Genomic DNA, 26,304 nt, shown 5'->3' with positions numbered 1-26,304 from the left:
ATTCCTCCATGGCCTGTACTCCAGCTCCTGCCTCCAGGTTCCTGCCCTGAGTTCCTACCTTGGACTCCCTGATGAACTGTGACCTAGGACATGTAAGCCGAATAAACCCTTTCCTCCCCAAGTTGGTATTGGTCAGAGTATTTTGTCACAGCAATGAAGAACAAACTAGGACAATTATTATTATTATTTTTATGTGTATGCATGTATTGCCTGCATGTAGGTAAGTGCACCCGTGTCGTGCAATGCCCACGGAGGACAGAAGAGGTGGTTGGATCCCCTGGAACTGGAGTTATGCACAGTTGTTAGCTGCCATGTGGGTGCTGGGATTCGAAGCCAGGTCTTTTGCAAGAACAGTCAGTATTCTTAACCACTGAGCCATCTCTCCAGCCCTGTCATGTTTATCGACTTTATCTATGCCTTTCAGGTTATAGGCCTGTGCTTGTGGTTCTCACCCTGGTACTTGTCAGAATACTACTTCCTACATTCCATTCCCAGATACTGATTTTAAAGAAGTGCAGGATTCAGTATTTGAAACAAGTAGCTCTGCTGATTCTCATGTGGTGGGTGGGCTTCAAAGCATACACTTTGAGAAACACATAAGATGTGCCCACCAGGCTGTTTGAAGGATTGGCAGGCAAATTTAAACTATATTTATGAACAGCCTTCCTCTGAGAATGACAAGCCTACTTCTTTCTTGTGCAAAACACGGATGGATGGAGTTCCGATTTTTATGGAAACCAGGTGATGTTCTTCCTGGTGGGCTTGTCTCTCAAGTCAGGCAAAACTTGGTGCTTTTCATTTTAAACTTGCCAGAGGCTATGAAGAAGACTGAAAAATATGAAGCACAGTCTTCAGAGCCTTCTCAGGATTTGAAAGTTAGGCAGTTTAACTCTTTTATGTTGGCTTCTGTGTTATGGATTCAGGCTTTTAGACTGAAACAGATTAAAGTGGACTTTTAAAAAAATGAAAATGTTTTAAGTAGGTAATACTTAAAAAATAGCTCAAAAACCAAACATGAAGATTTTGATGAAAATCTTCCACAAGATAAAGTGGTTTATTTTAGTAGCTATATTATGCTAATGCTTTTCAATCTAATCATTGCTATACAGGGAGAAAAGTTTGGACCCTTTGCTGGAGAGAAGCGAATGCCTGAAGAGCTGGATGAAAACATGGACTACCGTCTGATGTGGGAGGTAAGGATGTAGCTGTTAAGTATTGGAAAACTGCCTCTCTTTATACGTTCGGATGCAGTTTTAAGGCTATGTGACTCAATATTGATCCCAGTTGAGTATTTGGGTATTGAACAGTCTTAATTTTGTTGTTGTTGTTGTTGTTGTTGTTGTTGAGACAGGGTCTCCCTGTAGCTCCAGCTGGCCTAGAAGTTGACCAGGCTGGCTTGGATCTCACAGAGATCTGTCTTGCCTCTGTTTCCTGAGTGCTGGGATTAAAGGCATATGCCACCATGCCTGACTTTGGTCTTAATTTTTTTAAAGATTAATTTTTTTTGTCTTTTTGAGACAGGGTCTCCCTGTAGCCCCAGCTGTCCTGGAACTTACTATGTAGACCAGGCTGGCCTTGAACTCACAGAGATCCACCTGCCTCTGCCTCCCAAGTGCTGGGATTAAAGGCGTATGTCACCACGCCAGGCATAAAGATTAATTTTTAAAATTGTTTTTAAATTATGCCTATATGTGTATTAGTATGTGGGTATGTGTGTGTGTGAGTACCAAAAAGGGCATCAGAGCCCTTAGAGATGGAGCTGCTGGTAGTTGCAAACTGTCCAGTGTGGGTGCTGGGAACCTAACTTGGGTCCTCTGGAAGAGCAGCACATGGTAATCACTGAACCATCTCTTCAGCCCCAAATGTCTTAATTTTGAAGTTTAACATTAAAAAAATTGGACTGCTGAAACACTTTACAGGAAATTCTTCTAGCACTCTAAAATTACATTTTATCATTGAAGAAGATATTTTACGTTTTTAAGGATGTTTAGATTTCAGAGTAAACATGCACTGAGTTTAGAATTCTCTTTTTGTAAATGAAATTATACTTTTCCTTTAACCTTTATTTCCCATTGCAGTGCTAATTGTATAGACCCAATTCTGAGTTCCTTGCTGAACCAAAAATCCAACCTTAAAGTATATCTGACCTTTAGGAATGCATGCTTAAGGAACTAGAACATTTTAGACAGTCTTTGCAATCTGAAGTTTTCCTTCTTTGGGGATTTGTGTATATGAATGTGTGTCTAATTTGTTAGGAGAATTTTCATCCTATTTTCAATTACTTTTGTTGTTTCCAGTTAGTAGAAGGGCCTGAAGATCAGAAATAGGGAAGCAAAAATATAGAGATTGTTGAAAGGAAATTTGAAAAACTCAGCAGCAAGAATTCTATTTGATCATTTCCATGAGGTAGGTAAGAACTGAGGTATGTGTAGGTGGGGTTGAGAGAGGTGGAGATCTTAAATCAGAAAAGGTTGTTTTCAGTTTTTAAGACAAGCTCTCATATATCAAAGACTGACTTCTACCATGTAAAAAAAGAGATTTATTTCAAGATATTACCTCATGCAGTTGTGGGGTCTGAAATCTGTGAGTCAGGCCCACAGGCTAGAAACTCCCAGTAGGAATAATGCGGTAATCTTTAGGCAGAACTGCTTTTGGAAACCTAAGATTTTCTCTTAAGACATTGGACAGTAGAGTGAGGGTCACACACAGAGTGGTGAGTATCCAGGTTAGTGTTTGGTTCAGTGACAGCACTGTGATTTAGCCAGTTGACTTATGAAAACATCATAGCTCATTGTCTGCAAGCAGAACACATTTATGAGCATCACCACTATTACTAAACCTTTTAGGGATGAACTGTGAAGGCCAATAAAGGATTCTGAGATTTTTTTTACAGGCAAATGACAGGAATGAAATTACTTGCTTACCCACACTGCAATTTTAAGGGGAAAATGTTATTGATATTGTCTAAATTTAGCATGCTGTTTTAATTGCTAATTTTTTGAATCTAAAAATATTTTTTAATAGCTTTTCCTGTTTTTCTGTAAGGCCTTAATTTTCTCAGCAGTTCATCCTTTTCCTTGAAGGTTTTCAGAATCAAATGTTATGTGAAAAAGGAAAACCCAAATAAGTCACAAGGGTAAAAATAGCAACATTTATCGGGTTGTTGATGGCTTTTGATATTTGTCGTCTAAAGATTTTAGTGAGTAGCCTAATGTTTCACACAGCTGATTGTGACCTGTTGTTAAGCAGATAATTATTGTAATTTTACTTCAAAAAGAAAATTTGCAGATGGGAAACTCAGGGCTGTGTTTCTGTGTCATGTGTGGCATTTTGGCAGTGGATCACCCAGCTCTGCTTTTTCTCGTCTTGTGGTTCGTTAGTGTCTTTACTACTCTGGTTTTATATGTTAACATCCTGAGCCCTCTTAATCACTCAAGAGCTATTGAGTGTCTGTATCTCAACTCAGGTGCTGCTGAATTCACATGCTGACTAGTAAGTTTACTTTATCTTATTTTGTACTTCCTAACGCTTCACAGTTCAGAAGGTATAAACGGGTAAAATCCTGTCCCCTTCAAGCCTTATCCTATCCACTGTAATATCTGCTGTGTTTATTCCCCTCCCTTCACTCCCTTTCTCTTTTATATTATTAACTTATTCGTTGATAGTTTCAAATATACATTCCGGTCACACTCATCCTCAACCCTCTCTTATCCCTCTCCCAGCCCCACCACCCCCCACCCCTGCCCACAAAGTCCCCATTCCACTTTCATGTCTTTTTGTTCTGCTTTATGACCCACTGGGTTTAACCACAACTGTCTGAGTGAGGAGTGGTCCACTGGAGCATGTATTTCTCACCAGTGGATACACCATTGACTATGACTATGACTGACTTTGACTTCCTCTCCCTCTACTGGCCCTCAAACTGCCATTAGCTCCTCTAGACAAGACTGGGCCCCATGAGCCCCACCCTATCCATGACTGAATGTCAGTGGACTCAGTCTTAGGTAGACTCTGCAGGCCCTGAAACTGCTGTGAGTTCATGAGTGCCACGACCTGGTCATACCCATAAGACAGCATTTCACTTCCGTCCTCCTCTTCAGCTCTTACATTCTGTTTACCTCCTCTTCCATGATGTGTCCTGAGTTTTAGATGGGGTGATTTGGGTGTCCCATTTAAGGCTGAGCACTCAGTAATCACTTGTTCTCAGCTCCTTGAGCAGCCATGAGTCTTGCATTAACTCCTGTTTGTTGTAAATACGAGCTTCTTTGATTAAGGCTGAGGGCAGCACTAGTCTGTTGGTATAAACATAAATATTTAGGAAGAAGTCTGGCAGTATGTCCATTTAGTAAAACAAAAAAATAATAGTTTCAAACCTAGTGCCTATAACCTGTCTAGATATGGGCTTTTGCCCAGATGTACAGTACTGGGCATGAACTCCCTCCTGTGTAGTAGGCCTCAGGTCAATCAGAATTAGCTGATTATCTTCATAACAGCTGTGCCACTATTAAATCAGTAGGCATACCTTTTCTGGTAAGTTGGTATCATAGCATGCTATATCCAAGACTTGATGACTTTGTTCCCTTATTTGTCTGCATAGCAGCTTCCTGCACTATGAAGGTTAGACAGCAGGGAGGAAGCTTCCAACTCAGCTGCAACCTGTTTTCTCTGGGTCCTGCAACCAAAGTGCATGGTGTCTTCAGCAACAGGATCTTATCATCCAGTTCTGGTATGCAACCAAGAAGAATGGCAATAGCCTGTATTGTTTGGGAGCCTCAGGGGCCTTTCTGGCCAAGAACTCCTGTGGAGGTATTCCACACCCAACACTGGGATTAATAGCTTATGGCTTCTGGGGTCAGCATTGTCTCCCATACCTGAACCCCTCCCCTCAGCTCCTTTCACTTCCCCTTCCTTTTGCTCTTCCTCTTCTTAGTCTAGTCTTCATTTTGGATTGTCAGCCTTTTTCTTCCCTGTCCAGTTGTGCTGATGGCAATGGGAAGCAAAATACGTTGTCAGTGGTAGGTCTTTGGGGGAGTACTTAAAAAACAGTCAGCACCTTTTGAATTACATAGATTTCCTACCCTGCCCTGGTCTACTCTTCTCTGTTATTACAATGAGTGAGCTGCTTCACAGCCTGGACCGATAGTACTGACAGTTTCTTTTTTATTCCCTTAGTGTTGGAGGTATCAGGGTTCAGAAGGAGCACAGAGAAAGGAGAATGACTGGTTTTACTATTGGTTATTTTCCTGGAAACTTTTGCTACTCTAAAGGGAGATTAGAAGCCTACCCTGCTCTGGGGAACAATTCAACTGGTTATTTTTATTATTTATTTATTTTTATTTATGTGTATGAGTGTTATGCCAAATGTATGTAAGTGAACTTGTGTTATACAGTGGCCATGGAGAACGGAACAGAAGAGGGCATTGGATCCTGTGGAACAGGAATTATAGACAGTTGTTAACTGCCATGTGGGTGCTGGGATTCAAACCTGGGTCTCTGCAAGAGCAGCCACTTCTCTTAACTGCTGAGCCATCTCTCCAGTCCTACAACCAGTTATTTAAAACATTTCTAATATACCATATAACTTCATCCTTCACTGCCATGCTGCTCCTGAACAGGTAATTCTTAATTCTTCTAAAGTCAACAGTTGCATAATTGTCCAAGTTGTAGATATAGAATATGAGCCAAATGCTATGAGAGTTCCTAGAAATGATGTTCTAGCAAGACGTCAAGAGGCACAGTTCTTTCTCAGTTTATATTTGTACCTTGCTTTTGGTGCCCATGGTTCTGATGAGCAAGACAGAAGCCCCTCATGGCCACTTCATACCAGAGTATTTGGAGGCATTAGGCAGTGGACCTACTGATATGTGTGCACTGCTAGCAGCACAGATGTAGGGTTCACTCCAGCCTTGGGAAGTGCTCACATTGTGTACTGGGAACTCTTCCTTCCTCTGAAGACAGGGGATTTAAGGTGCCTACTTCTGAGCATTCATACAACCTCAACCCTTTTGTATATTGGCCACCAGGATTTGAACTTAGTGTCTGAAGAGACTCAGTTCAGCCTGTCCTTAATGCTTGTTGACGACTTTAGCTTTTTACTTATTTTAAAACAAAGTATTTTCCCAGAAGAGTTTTGCATTTCTTAGGCCTTAGACAAGTTGTGGGGCCTGAGGTTGGAGACAGTGCTTAACCACAGATGTTTCCTATGGACAGTTTGGTGGAATGTGCCCAGTTGACTGTATTGTAGTCTATTCTTCCCTTAAAAGTCTCTTTGCCAGGTGGTTTGGATTTTGAAATACATTTCCTTTTGCTCTTATTTTCTTAGACTCACCCTTAATACTAAAATCCATCCACGTACCATTTGCTTGTTTTTGAATCTCCAAGTCATCCACTCCTGTAATACTTTCGTAGGTATTTCACACCATACTTCAGATGCCTCCTCTCTAGCACATACCTTTTAAGTTTTGAAGAAGACAGCACAGTTTTAACATTTTCCTTGCTACCTGTACTTGCATGTTATGCAGATGTTTTGAGGTGGGCACTGGTGTGTCCAGTGTGCAAATCCTTCTGTTCTGTTGGCTGTTCATCTTCCCTTCCTTTTCCAAAGCCTTCTCCTGGCCTTGCCTGCAAGAGTTTTGTGGCAAAACGGTCTTAAAACTTCACGTCTTGTTCTTACTTTTCCAGCAGCATCATTTGCTCCCAAATTTACATCTGCCCTGGGATCACGTGGTCTTGTCTGTGGTCCTCTCCTCTGCCCCACTCATATTTGCTTCTTGGCCTTTGAACACCCTGATAGGTTTGAATGCCTCATTGCAGGTTGGTAACACCGGGTGGGCCCTCTTGGAAGGAAACATTTTTATTATGTGGACAGCTAGGAACTTTGTACAGACTCTTCAAGAATCACATAAAAACTGGATTCAAGTGAGACAATAAGGGTTTGAGTTTGAAATACATTTCCTTTTCTTATTTTATAGGAAATTTTTTTTTTGTCGTGTAGTCTATAATTCATGGTTAAAACGTATGTGTCAACACAAAGATCATTAGGAACAAAGCCAGTAGACCTTAAACTTTGATTTTGAAAAGGTTCTCTGCATTGTAGATGTGATGCAGTGTGGGATGTCAAGTGCTGTGAGCAATCTGCCTATGTGAGACTGACTAACCAGAGTTTGAGGGTAAAAACCCTGGCTCTAGCTGACCCAACAAGTTAGCCCAGCCACTCTTTCCCATATACCAGTTAAGGAGATAAGTATCCATGAAAGGTAGAAAAAGGAGATTTAATCAAAATGTTTGGAAGACAAGCAAAGTAGTCTAGTTGCCTTCAAGGTGCTGGACAGAACTCTAGGTTTAAACAGAAGAAGGATTGACAAAATTGTAAGGAGTGTGCATGGGTAAGCAGTCCTGGCCATGGTGTGTTCAGCCCATTACTCTGTCTCTCAACTCAGATACTTCACATGGTCCAGTAAATTATTAAGCAGTCCATCACTGTCATCCCCAAAGGAACCAAACTGGTTGTATAAGATGATTGCTCCAGGGTATAGTCTGCTCATCATAGATGAGTGTGATCATCTTGTGGGTGGTCTGTTCTTGGAATCTAAGGTAACTCTAGAATTAGGACACTGGCTTATATCTGTGCCTTCAGCCTTGAACAGAGAAGAGTTAGGTAGACAGATATTCATTAGTGATTATCATGTATATAGAGTCAAAGTAAATGAAACAGACAGAAAACAGAGACAGAGGTGCTAGATTTCCACTGTTTTTAGCTACTTGTGGATCAAAGCCAAGGGTCAGTGCTTTTTCGCAAAAACAGCTTTCAGTACCTGTTAAACTTACAAAATTTTACATTATCTTCTTTTCCTAAATCTATGCCCTGGAGGAACAGCTAGGAAAACTTTCTTTTTTTTCCTTCCTTCCTTCCTTCTTCCCTCCCTCCCCTCCCTCCCTCCCTCCCTCCTTCCCTCCCTCCCTACTTTCTCCTCCTCCTGCTTCTCCTCCTCCTCTATCTCACTGAGGAATTACCAGAGCAGTTAATCACTACAGCCCACTAGATGGCTGCATATTATAAAATGCAGCATGTTAAACTGTCTTAATTTTACTTATTTTACTCTTCAGAAGACTTTGTACCTCTGAACAAATAATAGGCTTTTAAAAAATATGTTTGCTCAAATATATGAGATTTATAGGCATTTCTGTACAAATAGTTAATCTCCTATAGTTATGGGAACTATTGTTTCAGAATAGCGGTACTTACGTGCTGATAACTGATGGGCTTTACAAGCACCTTCATGTCGCTATCAGCCCCACTGCAGGTGGGAAGACCCATCCCGTAGTGGGTGACACCATCCCTCAGGCTGTTTTTGGAATGTCTTTCTCAACCCCTAAGTCCACTTCACTTACACACTGGGCCTGGTCCCTAATCAGTAACTTCTCTCTGTCATTGTTTCTACTCCATGAAGAACACACAGGAGTCAGATGAAGATGAGGACACCTACTTTATTAATGAGTGAGTAATAACTTAAGTATGTGGCTCCAAAACGTTGAATCAGAGAATGTGACTGAAGCCTCAGCCCAGAGTGGGAAAGTCATACTTTGTTTCTTAAATCTTGATCTTAGGACCATCTTGTGCTATGGATTAGGTGGGCTCTATGCATAGTGGGCTCTGAATATAGTTAATGACCATCTGCCTGGAGACCTGGGGCTTCACTCAGTCCTAGGTGGCAGCTGAACTGAATAGAGAGTAACAGCTTAAGAGAGAGGTCTGTTGTGTTGGCAGCAGCAGGAAGACACACTCCAGCAAAGGTACCAGCAGCCTGAGGAGTCCCCTTCCCTCTAAGGACCTCCACTCAGGTCCATATTCTTGACTGTGCTGTAGAAAACAATTTGAAGACGAGTCACAGAGAAGCAGAATTGGTGAGTTTATTAAGATATTGCACAGGCATTTAGAGAAAGGCTATCCTCAGGTGCCTCCATGATGGCTATGTGGCTTTTTAAAGTGATGTTACTCAAGGAATGTAATTTATAACAAGGTTTAAAGATTAAGAAAGATTTAAAATTGAAGTTAAAAAATACAAATTGGTTTACTTGTTTCTTTTAAAGAATTTCCTTTTTAAATGACATGGTTAGATGGCTTTCTGCAGTGCATTGATTGGATTTAGGAATGAGTCAGGAATGCTAATACAGTTAAAATTAAGGCCACAGACTTTCTGGCTCTAAGTAAGCAAACAGTGTTTTTAACATGTCTGTGGCAGTTGTGTTGACTTGCAGCCAGTCCTTTCCCTTCCCCCTTCCCCTCAGTGTTCCCTGTATTTTTCCATAAAAGGTTAAAGAAGTAATGACATGCAAGATTTCAAGGTTTCCTCTGGTAGAGAAGGGAGTCATGGAGAGATTTGAACTGTAGAACACTGAGATCTGATGTGTGTCTCAGAAGGTGACAGTGTCTGCCTTTGGAGAACAGGCTGTAGTGAGGTAAGGGCAGCAAGGGAGACCTGCTGTGACTCTAGCTGTAGTTCAGTACTGACTTAATAGTGATTTGGACTTGTGCCTTAGTGATGGGAGAAATGTGATTGGAGGTAACCCATACCTGTAGGGCTTGTTGATGGATACTGTGTTGAAAGAGAATCTATCGACTTTGAGGTGTTTGTTATGGTTGTGGTGATTAGTATTGACTGTTAACTTCACAGGTCTGGAATCACTTAGGATTCACTCCAGGTATACCTGTGAAGGATTATTTAGATCCGGTTAGCCTCTTGGCATACCTCAGAGGGATTATCTTGGTTGGGTTCACTGAGGTGGGAAGAACCATCCTGTAGTGGGTGGCACCATCCCTCAGCTTGGGTCCTGGAATGAATGAAAAGGGAATGTACAAGCTCATTTCTCTGCTTCCTGCCTGAGGATGTATGTGACTTCCCCACTGTGGTGGACTGTAATCTTGACTATAAACCAAAATATACCTTTTTTCCTGTAAGTTGCTTTTGCCAGGATATTTTACCACAGCAACAGGAAAAGCAACTGAGACAGGGACACATTCATGACAGAGAGCATTGGAGAGAGATGGGACCATGAGATTGGCTCCTTCTGAAAAGGGGACTTGTCTTGTCTTACTATGTCTTACTCCCAGATCTTTTCACAGTATATCTGAAACGTAAATATAACTGAATAAATGCTTATTTTATGTTCAGTATTGAACAAATCAGTCACATTCAATAAAGACATTGAATAAATATGTAATGTGTACCTATGACTTGACATCCTTAGAAAATACATAATTTGTAAGTTAAAAAAACAACTTATTGGTTATCTTATTGTTTTACTGGCTGGGCTTTGCCTACTTGTAGACATTTTCCCTTTTTCTTGAAAAGATGATTTGATAGAAATATAGTTTGTAAAGAAGCTGACTGGTTGGATATTAAAGTAGACATTTTATTTATGTTTTTCTCTTTCTTTGCAGTTGTTTTGTGGTTACAGCTGCTCTGCTGTTGGGAACTTGACTCAGTACCAGGTTTCCAATGTGTTTTAGTTTTTGGAAAAAATGTTTCCAACTGTTTAAAATCTTTTATTTTTTTATTGTTTATAGAAGTCCTTTTAGGTGTTTGGAACAAAGAAGACTCTTTACGAAATGTTTTTCTTTTGCATACAGTAACATTTTTAGGCTCCAAATGGAACCACTTAGTGTAGACATTAGTGAAGCCTTCAGAATGCTGGAACTGGTGAAACAAATGACATAGCATAGTGCATCCCTCTGACTCTGTTCCCTCAGCCAGAGAAAAGGCAGACAAGTGAGTGCTAGTGTCTTCTGGAAGTTTGGTAGTAGGTTAGTGGTTCGTCTTCGTCTACACTTCCATGGTAGCGCCTACCTGCGTATATAAGCCAGCTTACTGGCCATTCAGTCCAACCTCACATAGGAGTAGAACACTGTTGAAGTTCATGGCTGAGTTATACAAATACACAAGTAAACAAATTTCTGTAGTTTGGGAGTACACTTGTTATATTTGTGGTCTGATTGCAACTTAAAACATCACAGGAGTTTTACCAGACAGATGCAGTTGCTTGCAAAAGTGAGCAACTTACACTTGTTTAAACAACAAAGACGACAGTTGTTGAGAAGGCTGCACAGATGGCTGTTAATCAGCTCAAGGCTGATGCTCAACTTCTTTCCACATCTGCCTTTGCCCCGTTGGTAGTGGCTTAGTCATGCTACTGGCTGTTACCGAGGAAAATTTTATGTTCATATATTACACAAGATGTCATTAATGAACCATGCTTATTGAAGTAATTTCCTAAGCACATTAATACATTATACTAAAAATTTAGTTAACTACTTAAGACATATTTTAGAGAAAACATTTCAAATCCTTAGGTGGTCTACTGACAGATGAATATATACGTTTAATGGAAGTAAACATTTTAGCAGTGTAGTAAAATTGAAGAATTGGTATGTTTTAGTATTTATTACAGAAGTAAGAAATAAAAGAACTTAGTAAAATCAGTGGTTATCATAATTTCTATATGTTTAGATTTCTCATTATACAATTTAAAAGGAAACAAAAGAAAATGAACCTTAAGAAAGTGTGGTGCTAGGATGATGTGTTCAGAAGCTTTGCTACTGCAGCAGGTGCTGGAGGCAACTCACTGAATACGAAGAAGAATTTATTTGGCTAACAGTTTTAGGATTTAAAAATCCAAGACTGTGAATGCTCTGGCTTTGGTCCCTTTTGAGGATGTGGCTAGTGCCACATGATTACAGGAATAGTGGTAGGTGTGAGTGATCACATCATGAGAAGCAGTGGCACCAGGATTGCTTTTTTTTTTTTTAATTTTTACAAAAACTTTATTGAGAATTTCATACATGCATATAAGGTGTTTTGATCAAATCCATGCCTACTCCCTCCCCTCCAACATTCCCCTCCTCTGAAGATGTAACCCTAAAATCTTTAAAGGATTGGATACAAGCTCCCAAATACTTTTGACATTTTTGGCTTTGGAACACAGTATGTTGCTAACAGGCCCAAGGACATTTTGACTTTTAGCCAAGAAACTGGCTACATTTCTTTGGGGTCATTTGACCCTAGCTGCACCCTGTGTCCCTGTTCAGCATGGAAGAAGCCAGAGCAATATGCGTCCCTATTCCCTATTGGCAATTTGGGTAACCCCTTCAGAGGATGGCGAGATGAGAATAGGAGGTAGGAACTGGCTAGCAGTTAGGATTGCTTTTTTTAATTTTTTTATTGAGACAGGGTCTCCCTGTAGCCCCAGCTGTCCTGGAACTCACTGTGTAGACCAGGCTGGCCTTGAACTCTCAGAGATCTGCCTGCCTCTGCCTCCCGAGTGCTGGGATTAAGGCGTGTGCCACCACGCCTGGCAGGATTGCTTTTATGAAAGTTTGTTTTGTTCTTTTCTTCTCTTCTCTTTTCTTTTTCTTTCCTTTATTTTCTCTTTTTTCTTTTTCTTTCCTCCCATCTCCCTCCCTCCATCCCTCCCTCCCTTTTTTCGTCCCTTGCTTCCTTTATTTTTTTTGAGACAGGCTCTAAGTATATAGCTCTGGCTGGCTCTGCCTCTGCTTCCCAGGCGCTGGGATTAAAGGTATGCGTCACCATGCCTGGCTATAACAGTTTTCTTGTAGGTACTCTGGATTGTAAGAGAACTATGAAGAGGTCATATGCAAATTATTATCTTAAATTAAAAAAATACATTTATTTATGTATGTGTGAATTTGTGTTGGGGGCACATATGTGCCACAATGTGAATGGAGGTCAGAGGATGCCTTGCAGGAGCAGGTTCTCTCCTCTGCTGTGTGAGTCCCAGGGACAGATCTCAGGTACTCAGGTTGAAGGCAGGGGCATTACTTGATGAGTCATCTGTCTGGGCACCCAGATTACCTTCTGAGAGCAGACATATTGCCCTAAGGCCCACCCATTGTTCTGTACTCTTAAAGACTCTACTACCACTTGCAAACAGTGCCTCCTGGGGACAGAGACAGTATTTGGACATTTGCTGGACATTCAACAGTGAAACTATAGCAAGCACATTGATCTTCACTGTACCTTCTAACTCTACAGTTTTTAAAAGTGCTGTGTACTTTACAATGGGCACTAAAATCTATGAAAGCATTCAAAGCTTTCATGTCTCTTCTGAAATGATACTGTAAGGGGACCCCATAAGTGTACAAAAGGTCACTTTGTAGTATGGAGCCCTGGCTACGTATGTCATTGAGCACTTGAGGTAAGGTTAGTACCACTGAGGGCAGGATTTTTTATTTCATTTAGTTTTTAAATTTTAACTTAGTTTTAAAAATGAACTAGTTAAGATGTCTTTCCCTTAAGCATAGTTATATATTTTGTTATTTTTCCTTTTGTGGCAGTGGGATTTGAACCCAGGGCCTTGGGCATGCTAGGCAGGTACTCTGTCAATGAGCTATATCCCCAGTCCTATGCTTTTTTAAACAATACTTAAAGATATTTTTCTTCTGTTTTTGGAGATAGGATCTAACTATATAGTGCACACTGGGTTTGAACTTGCTGTATAACTCAGTCTACCCTTGATCTTGTCATCCTGCCCCAGCCCTCTAAATGCTGGAATGACAGGCATGTGCCACTAAGCCCAGGTACAAGTTTATGCATTGATAGGGCTTTATTTCACTTTACTGTTACACTGTGAATGTTACTGTTGCATTGTGGGATATGTATCATACAAGTCCATTATTTCTGACATATCACTGCTTTAAATTGTGTCAATGGAGTAATTCAAATGATTTTTGAAAGTGACTTTTTTTATGCACTGATAAAACATTTAAATCTTTATTTGAATATTTTATAAGGACAGCCCAAGTTATAATAAACCTCTGTAGATTAAAATATTAAAATAGGTAATTATATAGAAATATTTATTATGCGTGATTTCTATTTCCATTATTCTGTCATTATCTTCCCTTTTATGTTATAAATATGTAATACAGAGAAAAGTTATACAGAGAAAATGTAGTGCTGATGCATGTTGACATGGAAAAAGAAGCCAGTACTACATCAGAACTAAAAAAGTGGGGTATGGAACATGTGACCATCAGTATAAACAGGTGTAGATGTGTCACAAACATAGATGGGTTAAAGTTATGTTGGAAAGTAAAGTAGTATCTGGGTTCCATGTACGCTCACTGTACCAGTATGGAAGGGCTCTCTAAAATTAAGGGTATTGATAATATTATTAAGAAAAAAACTTCTGCAGTAGGAAGAGATGAGATAGCATTCCTAAAGCAGCTGTCTTCCTACTCATTCTCCCTATGAAGGTGAATCTCAGTGCAACCTGGGTGCAGGTAGACTCTGCTGGTGATACAGTCCTCTTCCATCCTGAGAAGACTCATCCACATGATACAATTTGGGGAGCTTCTGAACTGCCTCATAGAAATTGTGCCGATGGGATGGGATGAGCGATGATGAAAGTCGTAGCTCCCACTGTGTTCAAATGTTCAAACATGCTGCTGTCACTCAGGCCCTGCCCACACATTGCCCCAGCAGAGTATAAAGCCAGCACCCTTGTAGTGTCATGTGGTGTTTTTAGTTTTTCCGTCACAGCTAATAGTTTCTATCACTCCAAAGTGGAATAGGTAAGAGTTTGTGGATAGATATAAAAGGATCTCTGAATCTACCTAGAAGAAAGTGCAGGAAATGATTCTGTGGCATGCTTATTTCATAGTGGACAGAGACAACTTAAGGGAGTAGGTTTACTTTGACTTCTGAGTTCAGAAGGATTTTAGTCCATCGTGGCATAGATAGAACAGAGCAGCTTAATGGTACCAGGAACATGTGGTAGAGGCCCCCTACATGGCAATGGACCAAACAGTAGAGATAGCGGGCTGGAACCAGAGTAACCTTTAAAAGCCTTCCCCTAGTGCCTTACTTCTTCAAGATAGACTCCACCTCTTAAAGGTCCCACACCCTTCCAAAACAGCTCAGTCAGCCAGATAGCAAGCATTCACACATATGCCTGTAGGGACATTTATGATTCAAGCCATAATATTCTTCCTCTGCGCACCCCCCGACCCCACAAGGCTCATGGTCATTTCATAATACAAAGTGCTTTCAGTTCACCTTCAAGAGTCTCCAAAGTCTTTTACAACAGTGTTTGAAAAGTACACAGTCCTTTGAAATCCAAGGCAAACTCTACCTGTGAGGCCCTGTAACATAAAGAAGAGGATTACATACTTTCAAAATACAATGGCACAGGCTAAACATTCCTTTTGCAGAAGGAAGGAGCAGGAGAATAGTAAAGAATTATCAGAGCCATGCAAGGTGGAAGCTCAGCAGGACAGACATTAAATCGTGTAGCTCTATGTCTGGCATCCAGGCCATGAGATGCCATCATCTGGACTTCAGTGGACTTAGGTGATCCTACCCTACATCCTTCACTTTGTAGCACAAAGGCTTTTTTATTGTGCTGGCTCCATTTGGTACCTGTGGCTTTCCTCGGGACATTCCACATTTCTAGTTTCTTTTCAGAAAAATATTTAATTTATTAATTTTTGGTTTTTATGTGTATGATTGTATTACCTACATGTATGTAAGTGCACCTGTGTCGTACAGTGCCTGCAGCAGTTAGAAAAGGGTGTCATATCCCCTGGAACTGGAGTTATGGATGGTTGTTAGCCACTGTGTGTGTGCTAGGAATTGAACTGCGTCTTCTGCAAGAGCAGCTAGTGCTCTTAACTGCTGAGTCATCTCTTCATTCCTGGCCTCTGACAGCTTGGGGTCTCCATTAAATCATAGGCATCATCATCATAGCTTCATGCATAAGTTGCTCAGGAGCTCTCTACAGAGAATCTGAGCCTGTTAAATATTGACTGGTCTCAAAGGCTTTTCCTTCGAACTTTGGGGCAAATTCCCATGGTCCTTTACCTTTTGCATGCTTGCAAAACCAGCACCATGTGGATGGTCCCAGGATCTGCTGTGAGCTCAAGACGTTGCTGGATGAACCATAACTGCAACAACCTCCCAGGTGCATATCTAACCTCAGAAATGTTTCCCTAGGTGGCTTTTCCTGTAGGACACTCCTGTGGATCTGTCTTTGCAGGTATTCTCTTTTAGAGGAAAGCCTTTCAAAGTGCGCTTGCATTTTTGTACACTAAAAACATCAGTGTATGAGGTCCATCCCTCAAGATATCTTTCCTATTATCTCAGTGCAAAGTGAATGGCTTCTTATTAACAGTGCTGAACTCTTTAATAATTACAGCCACTTTATTCACACTTTTACTGTCCCTAGCTTTAAACACATTCATGATCCCAAAAGGCATGTTTTTCAGGTCTTTCTGCTCTACTATTTGCTTTTGTTTCTCACTATAAACTTGACTAAAAGTAGCCAGCAACAATCATGCCTCAGCATAAATGCAGTGCTGTCTTATATTTCATCTGGCAATAATTAACCCCATTATTCTTATATTCAGTGTCTTTCACATTTGTAGGACATGTGTAGAGCATAGCCAGATTCTTTAACCAGCATGTAACATTCCCAAGAGAGTCTCTGTTACCCTCTGAAACCTCCTGAGTACAGTGTATACTGTATATGTTTCTGTTGACATTCTGCTTTTGCAAACTCTCAACAGGTTAGACTCTGAAGCTCAGTTTATAACACTCTATGGCTTCTGTAGCTCAGATTTTCAACTCTTCTCACAAAGGCCTATGAGCCATATTGGCAGGTTTATCACAACAGTGAACCAACTTCCCTGGCAACAATTTCCTGTATTATTTATCTTTCTCATCTCCATGATAGAATACCCAGTAGGAGTAACTTAAGGTAGGAAAGGTTTATTTTGACTCATGGTTTCAGAGACAATGCATTCCATCATGCTGGTAAGCCAGAGTAGAGCACCTGTCTGTGGCAGCATGAATGTGAGATGAACATCCTCATAACATAGTTGACCAAGAAGCAGAGAGAACAGGCTAGAATGTGGAGGCAGATATGACCTTTAAAGGTTGATCACTAGTGCCCTACTTCTGCTAGCTAGATGCCCCTCAACAATTCCATAGCCTTCCTGAACAGCTCTACAAGCCAGGGACAAGCATTCAAATCCCAAGCCAGTGTGGGAGACCACAACAAATACCAATATAAAAGCTCATCATAGGCAGCAGACTAAACACGTCTCATCAATGTCTTGTGTATAATCTGAGGAATCCATAGGCAGAGGACTGTTTTGACCCATGTGATCATTGATGGCATATTGGGTGAGAACTGAATGGAGTTCCTGGTCCAGGTCTTCCTGGGAGGTAGGATCAGTGCTGCGTAATGGTGGGAGCTGTTTGATGATAAGGGATGGGGTGTTTTTGGAATGGTGGAAAGAATCTGGAAAGAGTGGCTAGTGGACTTCTTTGTGGCTAGGTTCCCAAGCAGAAAGCTGTTGAATTCTTTAGTAGGAGACACTAATATTGGAGGCAAAACTGGATTCTGCTGTCCCATAGCCTATGATATAAGCTGCTTTTTTCTTTGGATCTAAAAAATAAATTCACAAAAATATCCAATGGCTTCTGTTTGTGGTTTCTCTTCAAACAAGGCCCATGACAAACGTGACTTTATATAAGGTAAGGTTTTTCTGTGAGAACCTGCAGGTGTGAATCTATGTGGGAATAGTGACATGTTTGCTTGGTTGTTCTGGACTGTTCAAGACTTCTGCCAGTTTCCTTGTGGTCCCTTTTAACTTTTCATTAAACTATCAACTATCACCTGTATTTTCTGCTCATTTCTTTTTCTCATCACCTGTTTTTGGCTGAACAATTGCTTTATGCTGAACTAATACAGGGAGGAAGGAAGGGAGGGGGGCAGAGAGGAGAGAGAGAGAGAGAGAGAGAGAGAGAGAGAGAGAGAGAGATCATTTTGTATAAATCTTAAGAGATTTTTCTGTCACTTAAAAGTTACAGCCATTGAATGAACAGATCAGAGGTCAAAGTCATATAACAGGTCTCAAGTGGAAGCTCCATTTAAAAGATTGGAGAAGTGACAGTTATCGTCACAGGTGCTTTATGCTTCTTTCCTTGGTTCTGAATTCCAGGACTGGAGTATAATCTTGCAGTGAGGCTGCTTCTCTTCACTGAAGCTAATTAGCACTGTATTATGGGATGTTAATATGATACCTATTATTAGCCCATTTCCTGGATGAAGAAAGAAGGGAAGGCCTGAGAATGCACCTGCACATGTGTGGAAAGGATTCACAAAAAAGCATTTAAAAATATGAATTTGGCCAGGCGTGGTGGCGCACACCTTTAATCCCAGCACTCAGCAGGCAGAGGTAGGCGGATCTCTGTGAGTTTGAGCCAGCCTGGTCTCCATAGTGAATCTGGGGCTACAGGGAGACCCTGTCTCAAAAAAATAAAAGCATCAGGACCTGAGAGTGTCATTTTGGCCAGCTTGGTTGTTGCTCCAAGAAAAATGCTCTTTTAGATTAGAGAGATTTATAAAATAATTTATTTCAGTCATTGTTAATTGGTTGGAAAATTATGAGAAAATGCTTAAAAATCAAACAGTTGTCCATAGAGTACATGGTCAGTCTAACAGCTGAGATTGTGATGGTTAATCTTCACTATGAGCTATCCTGGAGTTAGAGACAGCTGGGAGACACACCTCTGGGTGAATCTGTGTCCCTATTTCCTGAGAGCATACGCCGAGGAGAGCAAATCTACCCTAATGTGGGTGAGATCCTCCCATGGACTGGGTCCTAACTGAATAAAAAGGGAAGGGGAAAGGCAGTTGAGCACTGTCATCCCCTTCTCTGCTCTCTACTTGGCACAAAAGATCAGGCCACTCCCATTGTCAAGTATTCACCACCATAACAGACTGTGTGCCTCTAACACTATGAGCCAAAATAACCCTTCTTTCTTAATTTGCTTCCTGGGAGGTGTTGTGTCACAGCAGAGAGAAAAGTAACTAATAGAAATATTAATTGAGTGAAATTTAATAAATTCCCAAGTATTTTTTTTGTTTTGATTTAATATCCCAGGTATCTCAGTCTAGTCCTGAGCTAGATACATAGCTCAGGATGGTCTTGAACTCTTGCTCCTCCTTCATTCAACATCCAAGAGCTGGGATGACAGGTGTGCGCCACCACACTCTGGTACAACCTTTTCCTTTGGCTTTAGAAGCATTGTGGGACAAGATACAACCCAATTACTATTTCCCATGCAGTTAGTTTCAAACACATTCAAATTTAAAAATAAATGTCCTTTCATAGACTAAATAAGTGACCTGTGGTGTAAATTAAGAAAAAATTGTTTACATGTTTAGTTTCTTTATAGAGAATGGTGTTCCAGCCATGGGAGATCAAAAACAAAAAACAAAAACAAACCCCAAACCAGATTTATGAAATGTTAAAAGTATGAGATGTTTCCCATATTGATTAATTCCACTTTATGTTCCACATTGAAAATATTTGCATTAAATTTTCTGAACCAAATTGTATGAAAAATGTTATGGTTTCCATTATTAAATTCGTCCATGTATGTGCAAATGATTTGAATTACTGTGAGTTTACAGAACTAACAAAAAGCAACAAAAGACGGTGGATTTAATAGGCCTCATGTTCTTTGCCGACACTTCATGGTTGAGCTGTGGAAGAGTTCACAAAGATTACTGTGCTGCTATGGCTGAAATTTTCTTGAGAAAGAAATGTTTGATAAATAATCAAAGACAAAGCAACAACCAACCAACCAAACAACAATCACACCAACCACAAAATTTAAAAAATAACTCTGTGAGTTTTATTTTTTTTTTCAGCATTTCATTTTCACATTGCATGTAAATGAGCTAAATTTGAAGCTCCAAGGAAAGAAAAAAAATCCTTTAAGTTGGAATTTTGGATAGTACGAATCAGTAATGATTTTACACATTTAACAAAATAAGTAATTATGCAGTTAGTTTTTTTAACTGTAGTACTTTATGTGTAACATGCTACGAAAATTCTCTAACTTGATGACTGCCTTGTAGTACGAAATTCAGAATGGCTTTTTATTTATATATCTTTTTGGAATTTAATTTCATTAATACTTTCTTGACATTAGAGCCAATAAATTTACTGTTCTCGAATATAGTTTGGAAATGGAAATGTATTCTTTTAAGGATTAAACTAATTCTTCTAAAATGAGATGATCCAGTTTTGTCAGTGTGGACATGAGTGCATGTGGAGGTTTGAATGAGAAATGTTCCCCATCGGCTCAAGTGTGTGAACACTTGGTATGTGGTCCCTAGTTGGTGGCACTGTTTGGGGAAGGTGATGGAACTTTGGGAGGTATAGCCTTGCTGGAGGAAGCACATCACTGGGGGCAGGTTTGAGCGTTCATAGCATTGTCTCACTTCCAGCTTCTCTTTCTGGTTCCTCTGTGTGCTTAACAGTGCCAGTGCTCAGCTTTCTGCTCTGGCTGCCTCCTGTCATGACTTCCTGCCATGATGGACTCTTGTCCCTCTGAAACCATATGCCAAATAAACTCTTCCTTCTATAAGTTGCCTTGGTCATGATATTTTTGTCACAGCAACAGAAAAGTAATTAATATAGTGTATTGGGGGTCAGTAATTTTGCCGTAGTTGATTTAATTATTGGAAAAATGTGATTTTTGGAACAATTTGTTTCCATGATTTATTTATTTATGGAAATGCTGGGGATCGAACTCAGCTTGTTGGGCATGCTAGGTAAGCATTACCACTGGCCTATATTCCTAGCCCCTCATGAATTTTTGATTTATAAATTTTTTGAAATCTAAAGTGATATGCAGTATTTCACATAAAAATATCAAGTATGAATTGGTATTGCTATATATAAAATAGATTTAGATTTAAAAGCTAGTGTCTTGGCTAAAAGTCAAAATGTCCTTGGGTCTGTTAGCAACATACTCTGTTCCAAAGGTCAAAAATGTCAATAATATTTGTGATCTAATTCTTAAAAGATTTTAGGGTTACCTCTTCAGAGGGGGGAATGTTGGAGGGGAAGGCGTGGGCATGGATTTGATTAAAACACCTTATATGCATGTATGAAATTCTCAATAAAGTTTTTGTAGAAGTTAAAAAAATAAAAACATTTTACCATTAAAAAAGAAAATATAAAGTATGAATTGATATTTTCTGTATATAAACTAGATTTAGATTTCAAAGACTGTGAAGAAGATAAACTATCTTGTTAACTTTATGTTGACTATATATTGAAAGGACAGTATTATGATTATACTGGGTTATATGTGTATTATCAAAATTACTTTTGATTGTTTCTGCTTTACTCTGTTCAGGGTGACTACTATTAAAATTGCACACCTGGCTTGGCCCTCCTCTCTGTTGGACAGTGCTTGGCAGGACTGTGTAAGAGTAGCTTGAGCTTGTCCTTGGGAGCTGCCTCGTGAAGGCAGAGGTGGAGAACAGGACAGGGCGTGTTGGTGGGGAAAGTGAATGTGACAGTTTTTGTATATTTTAACTTTCAAATTGTTATATAATTTAGCATTTACTCTTAATTTTAGGGTCCAGGGATATACTTCAGTTTGTAGAGTTCTTACCTAGCATGTAAAGTCCTGGGTTTGAGCCCCTGTATCACATAGAACTGGGTGTGGTGGTACATGCCTATAATCCCAATCATAGCACTTGGGAGGTAGAGGCAGGAGGATTGGAAGTTCAGAGTCATCCTTGGTTACATAGTAAGTCTTGGCTACATGAAATACTGTCTGAAAAATAAAAAGTTTTAGTTCATTTCACTGTTTCTGTGTATTAATTCATAATTTATTTAGAGGATTTTAGTCTTTCACAAAAATTGAGCAGTAACCAACATTCCCATGCTTCCTTTGATAATCCCGAATATTCCATAAAGAAACAATCTATATGGCTATTTTTGTCAAAATAGAATATTGAGTTTTTTTTCTGTGTATTAATTAATAATTTATTTAGAGCATTTTAGTGTTTCACAAAAATTGAGCAGTAACCAACATTCCCATGCTTCCTTTACTTCTCCCTCATTCTTCCCTGTTATTAACTATTGTCTTTCAGTAGGGTTGTACATCTGTTACAATTGATGAGCAAACGTCAATTCATTATGTCAGAGTTCACTGTGTTTTTCATTCTTTGAGTTCGGACAAAGGTATAATTAAGTGCCCACTATCCCAGTGTTATTCAGTCTAGTTTCCCATCCCAGTAGGGTTGTACATCTTTACAATTGATGAGCAAACGTCAATTCATTATGTTAGAGTTCATTGTGTTTTTCATTCTTTGAGTTCGGACAAAGCTATAATTAAGTGCCCACTATCCCAGTATTATTCAGACTAGTTTCCCATCCCTCAAATCCTCTGTGCTTTGCCCCCTCATTCCTCCAACTCCCTATTCATTTCAGCTCCTGACAATCACCAACCTTTTTATTGTTTCCATAGTTTTCCCTTTTCCAGGATGGCATATAGTTTGAACCACATATTATGTAACTATTTCTGACAATCATTTTCACTTGTGTGTGTGTGTGTGTGTGTGTGTGTGTGTATTTAAGCATCCTTCATGAAGTTTTGAGGCTTGCTAGCTAATTTAATTTTATCATTGGATAATAGTTCATTGCTATACCATAGTTTATGTAGTCACTTATTGAACATCTTGATTGGGCTATTATGAATAAAACTGCTATTATCATGGGTAATGTAACTATTTCTGACAATCATTTTCACGTGTGTGTGTGTGTGTGTGTGTGTGTGTGTATTTAAGCTTCCTTCATGAAGTTTTGAGGCTTGCTAGCTAATTTAGTTTTATCATTGGATAATAATTCATTGCTATACCATAGTTTATGTATTCATTTATTGAACATCTTGATTGGGCTATTATGAATAAAGCTGCTATTATCATGGGGAGGTTTTGTGTGGGCACACATTTTCCTCTCATTTGGATAACTGCCAAATAGCATGAACACTTGGTCCTGTGATAAGACAGGCCACATCTTTTCCTTCCATCCAGCTGCGAATGAGAGTTTCTGTTGCTCCTCACCCCTCTCAGCTTTGGTGTGTGGCCAGTGTTTTGCCTTTGGAATGGAGGTGTGATGTATCTCCTTGTTTAATTTGCAGCTCCCAAACATACCTGGTGCTGACATTTCCCGGTGTGCTTCTTTGCCGTTGGGTTGAGATGTCTTTTCAGATTTTGCTCATTTAGAAAATTGAATTGTTTTCTTTGAGTTTTAAGATTTCTGTGTTTTTCTTTTATTTGATACTAACAAAGTTTTTAAAACAGCTGCGAATGAGAGTTTCTGTTGCTCCTCACCCCTCTCAGCTTTGGTGTGGCCAGTGTTTTGCCTTTGGAATGGAGGTGTGGTGTATCTCCTCGTTTAATTTGCAGTTCCCAAACATGCCCGGTGCTGACATTTCCCTGTGTGCTTCTTTGCCATCGGGTTGAGATGTCTTTTCAGATTTTGCTCATTTAGAAAACTGAATTGTTTTCTTTGAGTTTTAAGATTTCTGTGTTTTTCTTTTTTTTGATACTAACAAAGTTTTTTAAATTAATCTGTGGATTGTTTCTTCATTTTCTGCATAGTATTTTTTATGGAACATATTTTTAGTTTCAAGGAAATTCAATTTATCATTTTTTTCCTTCTGGATCATTGTTTCTGTTTTTTTTTAATCGTTAACAGTCATTACCATACCAAAGGACACTTTGATTTTCTCTGATATTTTCTAAAAGTTTTATAGTTTAGCTTTTTACAGTTTTGCTTTTTAAAAAATTAAGGTCATAGTGATTCATACTGCAAAGGTAATTTTTATGAGAGATGTAAGTAAAGTCTGTGTATAGACTCCTTTTTCTAATATTAATGTTCAGTTGTCCTAGCTTCAGTAGGTAAAGCTATTCTTTTCCCACTGAACCAATTTTGCTCCTTTGCCAGTAAGCTTGTCATTATTATCACCATATTTTTGTTAGTATGAAATATCTTTCAGATTGTTTTTAATCAGGAGATAACTTTAAGGAGTTTGTTTCATAGAGAGAGATTTAGAAATACAGTAAGACTCAAACATGAGGATGGATAGAATTTAGACCTCCTAGAATCTTAATAGACTTCTTTACGCTCACAAACTATATTATTTTCTGAGGAATGATTAGATACCAAAATGGACACCTAATATTTAAGTTTCAGATATATCACTGACATCCAATTCTAATTTTTAAAAAAATTTTAAATTTTAAAAATTTTATGTGTATGCATGTATGTAAGTACACCCATGTTATGCAATGGCTGAGGAGGACATAAGAAGTCATGGATCCCTTGGAACTAGATTTACAGACTATGGACAGTTGTTAGCTGCCAGCTGGGTGCTAGGATTCGAACTTAGGTCTTCTGCAAGAACAGCCCGTGCTCTTAATCACTGAACCATTTCTCCAGCCTCTGACATCTAATTTTAAAATCAGAATTTTTTGATAGTTTTAAATAATCAAGGAATTAATTAATTAATTTTTTGTCTTTGTTGTATGGCCAGAAACCGTGAGAGTTCAATATGCTATATTTTATGATTTCCTGGGAAATAAATATGAAATGGTTCTAAAGAGAAGTTCATTGTAATTGAAATCATTATTAAGCTAACCTGGAGTTTAAAATTTGGTATCAGGAACAGCAGTTGAATTGTCAAATTGGAAAATTAACATAGGAGTCTCATGTAGTTATCATGAACTAGTTGGCCACATAAGTCTTGTAGGCTCAGATGCTTCAGAAGGATATAGACAGAAGCCTGTAGCCAGTGGACAGCTGTCTCAGGAAACCAATAGTGTCAGTGTGGGACAAGAAGAATCTCAGCCTCTATTCCCTACTTTGTTCCACCGTGGGTAGAATGTGTTCAGAACACTGCTAAATATTAGTGCTACTCATAAGTCTTATTTTGATCTTGACTTTAACGTCAGTGTTTATGGTTATCAACACAACATAAATGGAATTTGGTTTAAATCGACTGTTGTTACCATTTTAAAAAAGTGAGTGACCTGAAAGGCTTTATTTATTTTTTTTAAATCAGGAATATAATGAGAAGTAAAACCAGTCCAATTAGGTAAATCAGCTGATGTCAGTAATCTCACTGACCTAATAGAGGCTTTAATCTTGCAGTGCTAAAGCTGAAATCTCATTTTAAGTTTTACATATTTAACTTAAGCAAAGACATAAAGAAAACGTTTACCCTCCTTCCCACCCCCACTTTCTATGCTTTGTTAATGTAGTATTAAAGCCACTGTTAGGGATTTCACCTACCAACTTTCTGTTTTAATGTTGGACGTTAGTACTGTTGGGTTTCCTAGGCACTAATTTTGATTACTGGGACAGTTGACTGTGAAGTTGTTACTAATGGAAGTAGCCAGAAAAGGGAATAAGCATTAGAAAAATGTTTCTCAACAGCATAAGCTAATAAAAAAGCACCTATTAAAAATGCTTTGTGTCTCTAATTTCAGAAAAATTCTATATTTTTATACTAAAAAACCCCGAAATAGCTGTTCTAAAGAATTGTTCTGTTATTTTCTGAAGAATCACGACAAATGGGGCAAATGAAATATCCAACTGGAGAAAAGCAGATTTTCAAAATCATTAAGTTCTTCAATTACAGCATTTTGGAATGAAATTGCAACCCAGCGTTCAAGAGTTTCCAGGGCAATGGCCAGCAGCAGAGGCCTGCAGGGTGTGCAGAATTTGAATTAGGCCAAACATGATCTTAATAGTGATATAAACCTGGGAGAGTCCAACCAACACAGTGGCTTTTAATCTGAGTGGGACATTTGACAGTGATATCTTGATGACTTTTTGTGGGAGAAAGAGAAATATGGGCTGGTTGACAGTGACTTGGAATGACTGACGCTGCCTTCCCATTTAAAGACACAGTGTTACTGGGGTTTAGTTGTGAGGCAAGTTCTGTATTGGCTCTTCTTGCTCAACCGTTTTGTCAAGGATTCATGAACATTGAATGTACCCTTATCTCCAGTATCTATGTGAGCTAGAGTGAAGAGTGGGGATGAATAATTTTTCTCATTCTTTTAAGCATTGTGATATATAATCACATACAATAGAATTTAACTTTAAAATTTTATTATTTTTGACACAGGGTCTCACTGTGTAGCCCTGGCTGATCTGGAACTCACTATGTAGACCAGACTGGCCTTGAATTTACAAAGATCTGCTTATCTCTGCCCTCCAAGTACTGGGATTAGAGGTACCATGTCCAGCTGAAATTTACTATTTTAATTGTACAGTTTTTTTTCTCTTTGTTACCTATCTATCATCTATCTATCTATCTATCTATCTATCTATCTATCTATCTATCTATCATCTATCTAATCTATCTATCTATCATCTATCTATCTATCTATCTATCTATC

The 26,304-nt window shown here is 39.2% G+C and overlaps 1 protein-coding gene across 13 annotated transcripts in view; it reads left to right on the top strand.

The window, feature by feature from the left end:
- The window catches only part of Prdm5 (PR/SET domain 5), a 198,093-nt gene that overhangs the window by 23,124 nt on the left and 148,665 nt on the right, over positions 1-26,304 (top strand). For 7 of the 13 annotated variants that reach the window (XM_017801001.2, XM_029569076.1, XM_029569074.1 and 4 more), the window contains one exon: positions 1,110-1,193. In XM_017801001.2, coding sequence (XP_017656490.1) covers positions 1,110-1,193 — 84 coding nt within the window. Of the gene's footprint in view, positions 1-1,109; positions 1,194-2,297; positions 2,407-4,597; positions 4,727-8,477; positions 8,498-9,390; positions 9,460-26,304 lie in introns of those variants that run through there. The other 6 variants (XM_029569077.1, XM_029569078.1, XM_029569079.1 and 3 more) reach the window with 6 other exon arrangements.

This window comes from Nannospalax galili, unplaced genomic scaffold (assembly GCF_000622305.1).
Source record: "Nannospalax galili isolate Female #2095 unplaced genomic scaffold, S.galili_v1.0 scaffold441, whole genome shotgun sequence".
Taxonomy (NCBI): Eukaryota; Metazoa; Chordata; class Mammalia; order Rodentia; family Spalacidae; genus Nannospalax; species Nannospalax galili.
The sequence above is the reverse complement of the archived record's forward strand: the minus strand, read 5'-3'. Positions and strand labels throughout refer to the sequence as shown.